The sequence below is a fragment of the Littorina saxatilis genome, linkage group LG8 (genome assembly GCF_037325665.1).
Source record: "Littorina saxatilis isolate snail1 linkage group LG8, US_GU_Lsax_2.0, whole genome shotgun sequence".
In the NCBI taxonomy this organism is placed as follows: domain Eukaryota; kingdom Metazoa; phylum Mollusca; class Gastropoda; order Littorinimorpha; family Littorinidae; genus Littorina; species Littorina saxatilis.
In genome coordinates this window covers 26681029-26694233 of record NC_090252.1, presented here as the reverse complement: position 1 = coordinate 26694233, position 13205 = coordinate 26681029, and the positions used below count along the sequence as shown (strand labels likewise).

Here is a 13205-nt window from a genome sequence, read left to right as displayed (position 1 = left end):
TCTCCGTAGTTGTTTCCCTTGCCAACTTCCGGGAAGGGAAGCAACTACGGGTGACTAGTAATAGTTAGTTCGTCTGCTTTCGTTTTCACTCGATCTTTTATTCTCCCAAAATGTGTGTACTGTATTTGACGAAAAAAAAGGGGGTTGCATTTTCTTTTTAAATAAGACAAGCTGCTGACGAAATGTATAGGCAAAAATTTGGAAAAATCAAGTACTTTTTAATGACTATTTAACAAAACTCTATTTTCAAGCACTTTTTAAGGCCTGGAAAAGGTTTTCCAATTTTCAAGGAGTTTTCCAGGGTTCAAGGACTCTGTACGAACCCTGGGTTAGTGCTAGGACTGGTTGGTCCGGTGTCAGAATAATGTGACTGGGTGAGACATGAAGCCTGTGCTGCGACTTCTGTCTTGTGTGTGGCGCACGTTATATGTCAAAGCAGCACCGCCTTGATATGGCCCTTCGTGGTCGGCTGGGCGTTAAGCAAAACAAACAAACAAACAAAATTGCATTATTTATTCAACCCCTCGTTTTCAACAAACTGTTTTTGCCTTTCGGGTTCAACTTTTTTTCTGGCGCAGAGCAACCTTCATATGCGTTTTTTGTTTTTTTAAATACTCCAATTTTGACTTTTAACTAACACTTTTAACTGCATAATTATTAACACATATTTACATTTAAATATTTCTTCTTAATATTTGACATTTAAATTTTCTTTAAAAACTGATGTACAACAATTTGTCTTTTCTAAAACTTCTGACACTTTATTTCCCAATTAAAATTATACAGGGTGACCCCTCTAAAATGCTAATAACTCCCAAATGTGTTAAAGGCACAGTACGCCTCCCGTAAACCATCACAGATACTGTCAGGCTTTTACACACAGTACAAACACCCTTTCATTTACACACTCACCGCTTTTGAACATCCTAGGTGCCCTACGTAACGAGCGAGCAATTTTTAAAGAATTAATTTTGCGGATTGTCTGATAACAAAATCGGACGGTGTGTTTTGGCGCTAGACCTAACTTTTAAAATCTAAATAATAAATTGACAGCATTCTTTTTTCATCAAGACAAGATCAGTACACATCTAAGTTTTGAAAGTTTGAATAAAGAAAAGCCCAGAAGCAGGGTCACGCAAGGTCGTGGTTCTTGTAGCAGACGACGGTAATGCCTATCGCCAGTTCCTCTGAACAGTCAAAAGCCATCGCTAGAGTTCGTGTGAATCACAGCCGTTTGGTGCGTTTAGATTCAGAGGTACATAATAACATGCTATTGCAGATAAGCTTACAGTGAGTCACATTGGAAATCACAAACTGACGACTACATTGTGAAAAAAAAGAAACTGGATCACACGGGTTCACGATGGCTCAGGGGTAAGATAAACCACACACACAAAATTTGAAAATTGCTTGCTCTTTACGGAGGGTACCAAAGATGTTCTCAAGCGGTGAGTGTTTAAATGAAAGGGTTTTTGTACAGTTCCCGGCGAAAGAAACACAACTTATTCGCGCCCACTGTTGGGAGTGATTTTTCGTCATTTTCAAATTGTCGTAAAATATGAACCAGATAAGGTAAATCAAAAAGAAAAACAGGTTCGTGTCATGCGAGTATTGTTTTGAACCCTCACACTTGAATCCCAGTTTGTTTTTACTTGAAATGGGGCACTGGTGTTGTGTCCGCTCTCACTGGGGGAGAGTCAGAGTGCAGAGGTTAACAATGTTGGTGTTGTACTGTGCTGCATGACTTTTGTGACGTGTCTTTGTTTGGTTGGTGACAGACTGGTGACGCTGTTGGTGAGCCACAGCACGGAGGTTCAACGCGTGGTGGCCACACTGGTGTCGGACTATGCCAACACCGCCAAAGCCTTCACCTTGCTGCCCCAAGTCAAGGTCAGTGTCCATGGCCAGCTGCTAGGAATATGCGATAGAAGTTATGATGATGAAATAAAAAACATGTACAGAAAAAAAAAACCCACTGAAATGTGTTCCTTTAGATGAAAACTACCACAATTAGACAGGAGGTCCAACACTACCTACAAGACTGAACTGAATTTTGTAACTTGTGGTTTTTTTCCTTCCTCATTTGAGAAGAAACATTGTTGTATGTGCATGACATTGAATATTATGGGCAGATGTATTGTGTGCAGAAGGGCCTTGTGTCTGCCATGTACGCCTGTCTGGATGTGTGTGACAAGCATGCAGTCAATCAGCTGAGGGTTCGCTTGCCCCCTGGTGTCCGAGAGGTCTTCCACATGCTGCACACTGACTACCTCCACTGTCACAAATATACCGGCAAGGTCTAGGCTTACCACCGCCTGTGTCACTGCAAGGACGGCAACGTCTCTTCCAAAAGATGAATGCAGCACCTAGCCGAGGTGTCTAATATGGATTTTGTTCTCTTACACAACACAAAATCTGGACTAACACTTCGAAATGTTTCCAGTAAGCTGTGTCATAATCTATATCCATTGAATAAACTGGGGAAAAAACATTGGTGTGTGTTTTGTTTTTGAAGTTGTCTGAAACAAGAAATTCCTTTGAGGTAGGAAAAACACCCCCGTTGGTCAAAGGGAAATAACCATTCTCACTGCCACCAACTGAGAACCTTATTTCCCTTTGACCATTAATATGTCCCTGTATAAGTCCTTGTAGAATCTTAATCCACCAATAACTCCCTAACCGTGTGTTTGACTGGTCCCAATTTTTGTAAGGACCGTCTCAGGAATGTATAGAACCTGTTCACCAAGTTTGGTGACGATCGGTCCGTTCATTCTTGAGATCTATATGCGAACACAAACAAACACATCGACCGAATCCTATACACACCCCTATACCGGGGGTGTAAAAACAAAATTGACAGAGACCAATACATGTTCAATTCAGGGCAAAAGTATGGCCAATATTGAATGTCCCAATTAGTGTGATACTTTACACTAATCACTAAAGGTCTCATAGTTTAGAACTAATAAGAAACTAAAGCATTGTCAATCTATCGACCCAAAAGATTAAAACTTAACACGGTGAAGACTTGTCAGTCCTTGGAATATAAAATGGAATCCCCCCCCCCCCCCCCCCCCCTTCCATACCCTGGGTGACTTGAGAAGCAACCATCCGCTACATCTTTATGATGGAAGTTGGGAGAAAAGTATTTATTTATGTGACTGAGCAGTTTTATTACTGGCAAACCCGAAATTTAAACATATTGTATGAAAAAGTGTCAACATATCTGCTGTGTCAAATACAAAAATTCAATATCAACATAATCTACATCTATCTATGTATGCACTTTGCTTTCTGTTTGAATCAAAAGATGGTCAACAAAAAGGAAAGAGAAATAACAACTTTAAATCAATTTAAACCAAATAGTGACAGTGATTAGAGGATGGTGATGGTCACTGGCACTCGTAAAATGCTGCCCTTTGGGGATTGGAAATTCACAAATACGTCCTGCAGTAAGCTGAAAGAAGCTGTAAATCACAGCCCTTTACAAATTGCTGTATGCACATCATCAGCAAACATTCAATTCACTTAGCAGGTAGTGGGTCAACCTGTTTTGACAAAACTGCTTCATTTCTATGGAAATATTCCTGCAGACAAGCATTAGAAGGCTGCATCAATATTTTGAACATGGACTGGAAGCAAACTTTTTTTCAATTTTTGACATTACACACAGTGCAAAATTTACTTTACAAAAAGAGTTAATAATAGCCTTAAAAAAAAAAAAGGCTCCATAAAAAATCCTTCAAATCAATTTTGTTCAGTTTAGGCTAAAATATGAAATCTTGTATGGAAGAAAACTTTGTGACATGACTAAGTCAGAATACCAGGTACTCTTGCCTTCCCTTTGTGTTTTTCTCTCTACTAGAGTAGCCTAGCCATTACAAGCTGCTAGGTGACGGTTACATGTCCTGGATGCTGGAGTACATGCACACCTGAGGCGCGTTGCTTAGGCAGACCGTAACAGAACGGTTGCAAACGATTTCTAGGCAACGCAGTTTTGTCGTATCGCTCGCGAACGTTAGCATGCGCTTGGCACGAGTACCATTGTCTGGGGTCACTGAAGTGTAACAAAGGCGACCGCTCGCCGAGAATGGTCTAGGCAACGGGGGGTTTGTGCCAAGCATTCTGTAACGTACCTGGGAGGTGGCACGCCAGAAACTATTGCACTGTACTGAGCTTGCTGTTTGACTCTCTCTCTTTCTCTTTATCGCAGTCTCTCTCTCTCTCTGTCCCTCTGTGCCTGTCTCTCTGTCTACGTCTGTCTCTTTCTCATTCTTTCTTTCTTTCTCTCCCCCCCCCCCCACCCCCCATATCTTCCTATGTCTTTCTCTTTCTTTTTACCTCTCTCTCTATATCTGTCCGTCTCTTTGTGTCCGTCTGAAAGTCTCTCTCGTATCTTTTTTGCTCTCTTTCTATCTCTTTCGCTCTCTTTTCCCTCCCTCCTCTCTCTCTCAAACACACACACACATTCTTTATGTTCGTCTGTCTCTCTGTCTCCCCCTCTATCTCTGTTTCTCTTTTTCTCTCCCCTTCTCTCTCTTTGTCTCTCTCTGTCACTCTCTCTGAGACAGACAGACAGACAGAGAGAGAAAGATAGACAGAAACACGGAGAGAGAGAGAGAGAGCACACACGGGCTATTTACTCCTAAACCTTCACCTTTAATCAACCTTTATTGACTGACATGAAGACCACAACACTTATTCACGGAATCAACAAGAAATTGAACTGTGAATCTGACCACCAAAAAAAACAAGTCGCGTAAGGCGAAAATACAACATTTAGTCAAGTAGCTGTCGAACTCACAGAATGAAACTGAACGCAATGCAACGCAGCAAGACCGTATACTCGTAGCATCGTCAGTCCACCGCGCACGGCAAAGGCAGTGAAATTGACAAGAAGAGCGGGGTAGTACTTGCGCTGAGAAGGATAGCACGCTTTTCTGTACCACTCTTCGTTTTAACTTTCTGAGCGTGTTTTTAATCCAAACATATATCTATATGTTTTTGGAATCAGGAACCGACAAGGAATAAGATGAAAGTGTTTTTAAATTGATTTGGACAATTTAATTTTGATAATAATTTTTATATTTTTAATTTTCAGAGCTTGTTTTTAATCCAAATATAACATATGTATATGTTTTTGGAATCAGAAAATGATGGGAAATAAGATGAACGTAAATTTGGATCGTTTTATAAAAAATTTTTTTTTTTTACAATTTTCAGATTTTTAATGACCAAAGTCATTAATTAATTTTTAAGCCACCAAGCTGAAATGCAATACCGAAGTCCGGGCTTCGTCAAAGATTACTTGACCATAATTTCAACCAATTTGGTTGAAAAATGAGAGCGTGACAGTGCCGCCTCAACTTTCACGAAAAGCCGGATATGACGTCATAAAAGACATTTATCGAAAAAATGAAAAAAACGTCTGGGGATTTCATACCCAGGAACTCTCATGTCAAATTTCATAAAGATCGGTCCAGTAGTTTAGTCTGAATCGCTCTACACACACACACAGACATACATACACCACGACCCTCGTCTCGATTCCCCCCTCTACGTTAAAACATTTAGTCAAAACTTGACTAAATGTAAAAAAGGAAAGCCCCTGCTTCTCCATGTGGGGTACGAAACACACACACTCACACAGATATCCTGAGGGCAAATGCTGTTCCAAGTACAAAGCGACTGTTTGCATGATCGCCCCCAATATGCATGCATGGACTCGGCCGTCAGCGAAGAGACGGGTCCATTTAGTTGAAAGTAGGTAGAGAGAATAGAACAGTTCGCCGCGAACATAGTGTTGCCTACAACATGAAAACTTTTTGTCTCTGCGTGAACAGATCGGTAGCTCTAAGCAACGCACCCCTGGCAAGCACGTGTAAGCGTGCGAAGGACTTTGTGGCACATAGGATACAGACCATTCTTAACCCTTACACTGGTGCAATTCTGTAACACATGTTACATAGCCACTGGTGAATTAACAGAAAGAAAAATAAAGAAAAACGGTCATATAGGTTTTCGCATCCATGGGAGGTAATCGGAACCAACCAAACAGACTGAGCCAGAAGTGCAACATGTCGTGACAACCAGGCGACAGTATACGTAAAGTAGCGCGACATATGTCGCGACAACCAGCCTAAGGGTTAATAAGGTTTTCCACAAAGTACTCGGCAAAAACTGTACTATCCCTGCAGTTTGTTTGCTCCCAAAAAGCCCAGCTCAGAATAAACACACTCACAAAGTGGTCTTGTTGGATTTCCTTTGTCAATAAAAAGACACAGTGTCTGATTGCATCATTAAAACTTAACTATACTATAGTAACCACAACTTTCTGCATTGTGTTCATCCAGAATCGTGGTACATATGCACAATATGATTACACTGAATTGCTCATTTATAATATAGACAAAGGAAACCAGTCTTCATAAAAGAGCATAAATCACAATCCTTATGCAGCTCATGGGGTGGGACTGAAAAATGTCATACTCAACTGAACCCCAAAATACTGCTAAACTTTTTGTACAATTAAAATAATCAGCTTATTGTATTCAAACATTTTATTCCCTAAAAAGAGCCTTGGCTATCTGGCACGCCTTTCTGATCGAAGATTTCTTTCACAGGAGTCAGACAACAATCGCTAAAAAAAATGGACCCAGCAAAATCCCAACGTATAGAAAGTGAATTACTTAAATATCACAGGTATGATTTTTAAATAGTTCGGACACAAAAAGTTGCAGAAATTGTGTCAAGTTGATATTGTTAATGCAGAGAGCTGGTTTTGAGGTATTCAGTACAATCTCACACATCTGTCAAGACTGTTGAAACCAATATCTAAAGCTAAGTATGTGCTACTGTCCAACGATGAATGCATGTTGCCATACATATATTTACATGTACATTTTTATAATAGTCATGTTAACACATTCTGTATATTTTGGATTTTAACAGCTGAGGTCAGGACGTATTGGTGATTGTAGTAAGAATCCTGTTCTGTTCAGCACACTGCAACATATATCTAACCATGGCACACAAGTGCAGTCCTCACACATCACTGTATTCTACAGCCCAACTTCAATGTGTCAGTGTTATTCGTGGGTTTTGTGACATGGTTTTAATTTAACCCTTCCCTGGTTTGTAAACAACTAATAACAGTTTCTTCTTCTTCGTTCATGGGCTGAAACTCCCACGTTCACTCATGTTTTTTGCACGAGTGGGTTTAGCCGTGTATGACTTTTAACCCCGCCATTCAGGCAGCCATACACCGCTTTCGGGGATAATAACAGTTTAAAAAGTGACACCTTTCTTGCTGTAACTTTTTCTTTGTTAGAGTTTGAATACAAGGACTAAGAGCAAAAATGTTAGGAGAGGATCATAAAAACAGCGTCTGTCTTAAGCCACTTCTTTACAGGCTGAAAAGCAGTTCTCCCTTTCTTTATATACCGAGCAACAAAAGAAAAGCGAAAAAGTTCGTCATTGTTTGATTGACAAAATCTCCAACAATTATAGAGTTAGAATTATTAAACCACAAAAGTTTGATGAAGGCATGTTTGACCTTGCTTTTGTGTGATTATTTTGATGCTGTGACTGTTTTAACACACGGGACAAGCAGGTTTAACGTTAAACACATAATGCGCGCTCGCTGCACGTGCAAGTGGAGCAGGAGAAATCTGATGTGTGAGATGTGTTCACTAATGCATTAGCAACCAAAAGAGACCATGCTGCCAGTCTCACTTTTAAAACAGCCAGGATGCCAAGATTGACACCACCAAAATGCCAGGTCGATTTAAAGCTTGGGATGATCCAGAAGCGCTGGCATGTGCTTTAAACGTGCATATGTCAACAGTCTAATCACCTTCAGCAATGTTCTGTTGACATTGGAAGCACTGCAGTTATGCAACGCGGTGGATTTTTCGCATTACCCCAAGATCGCAATTTCCTGCCACAACGTCTTCGAGATCGATTCAATACAGCCACTGACACTACCAGGAACATCATTGGAAGCCACCAGTGTCCGATCAGTGGCCAGAGAGCGTGATAAAGACTGACTGAGCGAGACCTCCAAAATGTCGTAAACGTTAAACCTGCTTGTCCCGTGTGTTGAAACAGTCGCAGCATCAAAATAATCACACAACAGCTAGGTCAAACATGCCTTCATCAACTTTTGTGGTTTGATAATTCTAACTCTATAATTGTTAGAGATTTTGTCAATCAAACATTGCAGAATTTTTTCGCGTTTCTTTTGTTGCTCGGTATATAACAAGAACTGCACACACTTGATTAACTCCCCATAAGAGTTTTTTGTTTGTTTGTTTGTTTGCTTAACGCCCAGCCGACCACGAAGGGCCATATCAACTCCCCATAGGGGTCAAGTGGCAACATGACCAACATGACCAATATGACCATGACAGACAAAAAGGGCCATTCCGGTCTACACTATGTGTGACGGTCATCACTCTTTAAACTCACCATAAGAGTCAAGTGGCAACATGACCAATATGACCATGACAGAAAAATAGGGCCATTCCGTTCTACACTATGTGTGACGGTCATCACTCTTTAAACTCACCATAAGAGTCAAGTGGCAACATGACCAATATGACCATGACAGAAAAATAGGGCCATTCCGTTCTACACTATGTGTGACGGTCATCACTCTTTAAACTCACCATATTGTGTTGAATTTGATGTACTGTACTTTCCCGACTATAAGGCTCAACTTTTTCTCCTCAACTTGAACCCCTGCGCCATATTGACCGGTATGGCCTTATGTATGGCAAAAGAAGAGTACACATGTACCAACAGAAAAAAGGGCCATTCCAGTCTACACTATGTGTGACGGTCATCACTCTTTAAACTCACCAGAATGTTGAAATCCTAGCTTCAAAAAGGTTCCTCCGAAAACGGCGTATGGCTGCCTAAATGGCAGGGTAAAAAACGGTCATACACGTAAAATTCCACTTGTGCAAAAAACACGAGTGTACGTGGGAGTTTCAGCCCACGAACGCAGAAGAAGAAGAAGAAGAAGCTTCAAAAACATTCAGGAAAATTGATTTACAATTAATTTTTGTTTGCATGAACTCAACGTCAATGTGACCTTGATTTTTGACATGGTTCAACCAAACTCTCATCATGTCTGAATGACACTGAATGCCATAAACCTGGAAGTGTGACCATGACCAACATGACCAATATGACCATGACAGACAAAAAGGGCCATTCCGGTTTACACTATGTGTGACGGTCATCACTCTTTAAACTCGCCATAAGAGTCAGCATTTTAGCTTCAGAAACATTCAATTGCTATGCCAAACAGCCACCTGTCAGAGGGTGGAAAACATGGGTTGGTGACTTCGAATAAAAATACTTGCTAAACTGTTTGGTGAACTTGTATGTTTTTCTTAAAAAAACATAAAAGAACAATACAGTGGAGTCCGGGTACAACGAATCTCGAGGGAGATACATTTTAGTTCGTTATATCAGTAATTCGCTGTAGAGTTTTCAACCCTAAATGGCCTCAAGACAAGTTTTCCCAATCACCTTCAAATGATCGTCCCATCGATCTTTCCTTGGAGAGTACAATCTCTGCATGTTTTCAACAGCTTCATAATATAATCCATAGAGAGGCAAACTAACAGCGGAAGGTGCATGAAAAGTGTCAGTTTTCTTGATAAAACTTTGACTCGCTCATTCACGGGACATAACTGCAGCTTCGCTGATGTACATCGCAAAATGTCATGACGTCACCACAACTTTCGGTTTTGGTTCAATCTGTTCCGTGCACCTCCCGCTGTTAGTTTGTTCAGAGTTCGCTCATCACGCGATAAGCACTTGTGTTTGTGTATTTTTGTCTTTGGAGACAATTATTGACATCAGTTCGTTGTAGCCTTGTGACTTTTAGAGACAAAATGGCTCTGGGGCGTTGAAAATGTGTTTGTTAAAAGAGGGGTTCGTTATGCAAATGAGTTCAAAAGGTTCGATGTAGCCGGAAAGTAACAAGTAAGAAATAGAAGGCTGTCTGCCAGGAAATCAATGGCAGTTTGTTAAGAGGGATTTCGTTATACCCAGGTTCGTTATAGCTGGACTCCACTGTATTGTGTTGAATTTGATGTACTGTACTTTCCCGACTATAAGGCTCAACTTTTTCTCCTCAACTTGAACCCCTGCGCCATATTGACCGGTATGGCCTTATGTATGGCTAAAGAAGAGTACACATGTACCAACATCCCTATACAAAGAAACATAACAATTCCTCTCTTGTGATAATGCATGTTTCTGTTACTATCACCCTGGCCGAGTTTCCTCTCAGACATCAAAGGAGACTGCCTCATACGGTCTTGGACCTGGGGTCAGAAGGTCAGTGTCTGTAAACTGGTGCACACAGAGTTTCCTCTCAGACATCAAAGAAGACCTCTCAGTAATTGACCCCGTAAGAAGGTGTCTGTAAACTGGGGCAGGAAGAGTTTCCTCTCAGACATCAAAGGAGACCTCTCATAGATAAAACTCGGTCATTGACCCCGAGGAAGGTCAGTGTCTGTGAACTGGGGCAGGCAGCTGGCAAGTATAAATGACCCAATGTTTCAAGGCCAACCAGCTATTACAATGCACCTGCCTTTGATCTCACCACACATGCAGACCAAAAATATCTCCACTCTGTATTCTTCCTTTGATGTGCAGCCAATACACCGAAAGCGCCTAATGTGATTTTTTTTTAAAAATTTTATCTTCAAAGTGGCCTTATAGTCCCGAAAATAATGTAAGTCAACAATCCGCCAAGAAAATCAGTAAAATCGGGTACTGCGCGATGGTATGAGGTGGTGGCGCTCATTTCAAGCGAGCCGCGTTTCTATCGCTCGTGCCATAAAACTCCCCGTCCCAAAATTGCAAGCAGTCAGAGGAGAGATTTCTCTAAAGGACACAGGTTGTGTGATGTCAGTCCGTGTTTTGGTTCCTGAGAGATGTTGAGACAAAAGTTCGCAAAAATGTCAAAACGAAAATTTGCTAGCTCTACGTCGTCTAGCTCTACTCACACTCAAAAAGATGTATACTTCATTCGTTTTTCTTTCGATCTGTATGCATTACAGCTTAGTATGTACAATTAAAACGTCGTACGAACATCTATAATTTTTTACCAGCCATGACTTGTACAGCACCACGACAAAATCCAACTAATTCTAGAAAATGATGACTTTCCATTTGTTGACCCACACTAGGCCTGCTGTAGCCACAAAAGTTGTTGACTTTGAACGGTGAAAAGTGAGTGAAGTTTCAAAGTTCAAGCTTCAAAAACATTGAAAATAATGAAAATGTTATGAGCCTTAGTGAACTCCACTCTTGCATACCGGCCCACATTTTGACTCCAGTGTGACCTTGAAAACTGAACAAGTTCAGCTAAGACTTTCATCATGCTTGTCGGTCACCAATCCCTAAAACTGTGTGAAGTTTTAAAGTTCTGTCTTAATAAACTTCCGAGATAATAATTTTCCATTCTTCTCCTAAAACTTGACCCCACTATGACCCAGAAATTTGACAAGGGTCAACTGCACTTTTGTATTGTAATGAGCAAACCTGTGTGTAAAGTTTAAAAGTTCCAGCTTCAAAAACATGCAAGAAAATCTCAATAATAATGTTTAATTTGTTTCATCAATGGACATCCTAAACACTGAATCCTATGAGCATGACTTTCCCGATTGCTCAGATGAGTAAAAAAACAAACATGAGTAGTTAGTATGTCTGAGCTAATTAAAGAAAGCTCCCAAACTGAGTGGTAAACACACACTGACAACAAGAAAGTGCAACATTTTATCAGTTATAAAGTCCTTAAAAAAAAGGATACCAAGCCCATTGCCCGGCAGCCATTTATGCACACTTCCCTGGAGCTATACTCACTTTTGCACATCAGGGGAGGGAGTACTAACCGGTTAAACCAGGAAATCTGTCAGCTTAACTGAAAGTTATGATTACCAGGGCAAGGGTAAAACACTATGACCACAGCGTCAAACACGTTTTTGGGCCTCTTCACAGCTGGAGTTCTGCTAATCTCTACATGTAGTACTGTAGATTCTTTTCATAGCTGTATTCCAGATTTTACCCCCCAGAATCATTGGCCTGGTGAAGCTGTCTTGTGACCAGGAAGTTTCCCTAATTACAACGTGTGTGAAACAGCGGCTGGCCAGGTATAGTCAAGGACCCTGCATACACCATGCACTGCTGAATTCTAGTGATAGAAATTGCTGCCAGTATTGTTTGTTTCTGCACTAACACAGTTATCACAGCTACAGATTAAGTGTCCATGTTGTTTGTGGCCATTGTTACATTCTGCACACTATTGGCCTTCACAACATTGGCCAGAACCTGAGCTGCAGAACTGAGCTGTCCAGTAGCGTCTTTGTCACCAGACACTGCTGGAATCACCAGTGTGGAATTACTGCCCAAAGAGCCAAGCACTTGGTGATGCCCTGATGCTAAAGAAACAATGGGTATGTTCCCTGCGGCAGCACTGACTAAGGCAGCAGCTGCTGAAGCAAAGTGCTTGGTATCAGCAACTGCCTTGTTGCCATGGATCATAGGAGTGGCTGGCGTGGTGGTGCTGATGCTGGTGACAGCGGTGCTGATGGGAGACATCGGCAGCTGAGTCAGCAGACCCTGGTTGGCAACTATCTGCATGGCTGACGAAGCGTACGATGAAGGTGGGTTGATTCGTTTTTCCTTTTGCCGCCGGTTGCAAAACCAAACACGCACCACCTCTTTTTCCATGTTCAGATTATCTGCCAACATGGTAATTTCATCTGATGAAGGTTTAGAGTTTTGTAGGAAGCTCTTCTCCAATGCCACACGTATGGAGGTATCAATGCTAGTTCTTTTTTTGCGGCGACGACCCAAAGCATCTGCTGACAGTGCAGCAGCCAGGCCGCCTCCTGCCCCAGCAATGACTGCAGGATTGCGTGACATGGCATCCGCATCTTGCAACCATTTTTGCAGCAGAGGTTTCAACTTGCACATATTTTTGAAACTCAAGTTGAGTGCCTCAAAGCGTGAGATTGTGGTCTGACTGAAGTCATTGCCGTATAGTTTACCCATGGCAATACCAACGTCCCCCTGAGTAAATCCTGAAAATAAAAATAAAGCAATATTTTAGCTTCATTTAGCTCATAACTCATATTTTGTCTTTTGTAATACATGATTCAAAAACAAACATCTTCCTT

At 41.2% G+C, this 13205-nt stretch overlaps 2 protein-coding genes across 3 annotated transcripts in view; one reads left to right on the top strand and one right to left on the bottom strand.

Annotated features, from left to right (window-relative positions):
* LOC138973170 (unhealthy ribosome biogenesis protein 2 homolog) overlaps positions 1-2491 on the top strand; it is a 65135-nt gene extending 62644 nt beyond the window's left edge. Inside the window, exons 28-29 of the mRNA XM_070345856.1 lie at positions 1779-1890; positions 2148-2491. Of these exons, the coding sequence (XP_070201957.1) occupies positions 1779-1890; positions 2148-2303 (268 nt within the window). The 3' untranslated portion in view covers positions 2304-2491. The remainder of the gene's footprint in view (positions 1-1778; positions 1891-2147) is intronic.
* A 2161-nt stretch (positions 2492-4652) lies between these two features.
* Positions 4653-13205, bottom strand: part of LOC138973174 (POU domain, class 2, transcription factor 3L-like) — a 38401-nt gene continuing 29848 nt past the window's right edge. For both annotated transcript variants that reach the window (XM_070345864.1, XM_070345863.1), the window contains exon 8: positions 4653-13109. In XM_070345864.1, coding sequence (XP_070201965.1) covers positions 12283-13109 — 827 coding nt within the window. In that variant the 3' untranslated portion in view covers positions 4653-12282. The remainder of the gene's footprint in view (positions 13110-13205) is intronic.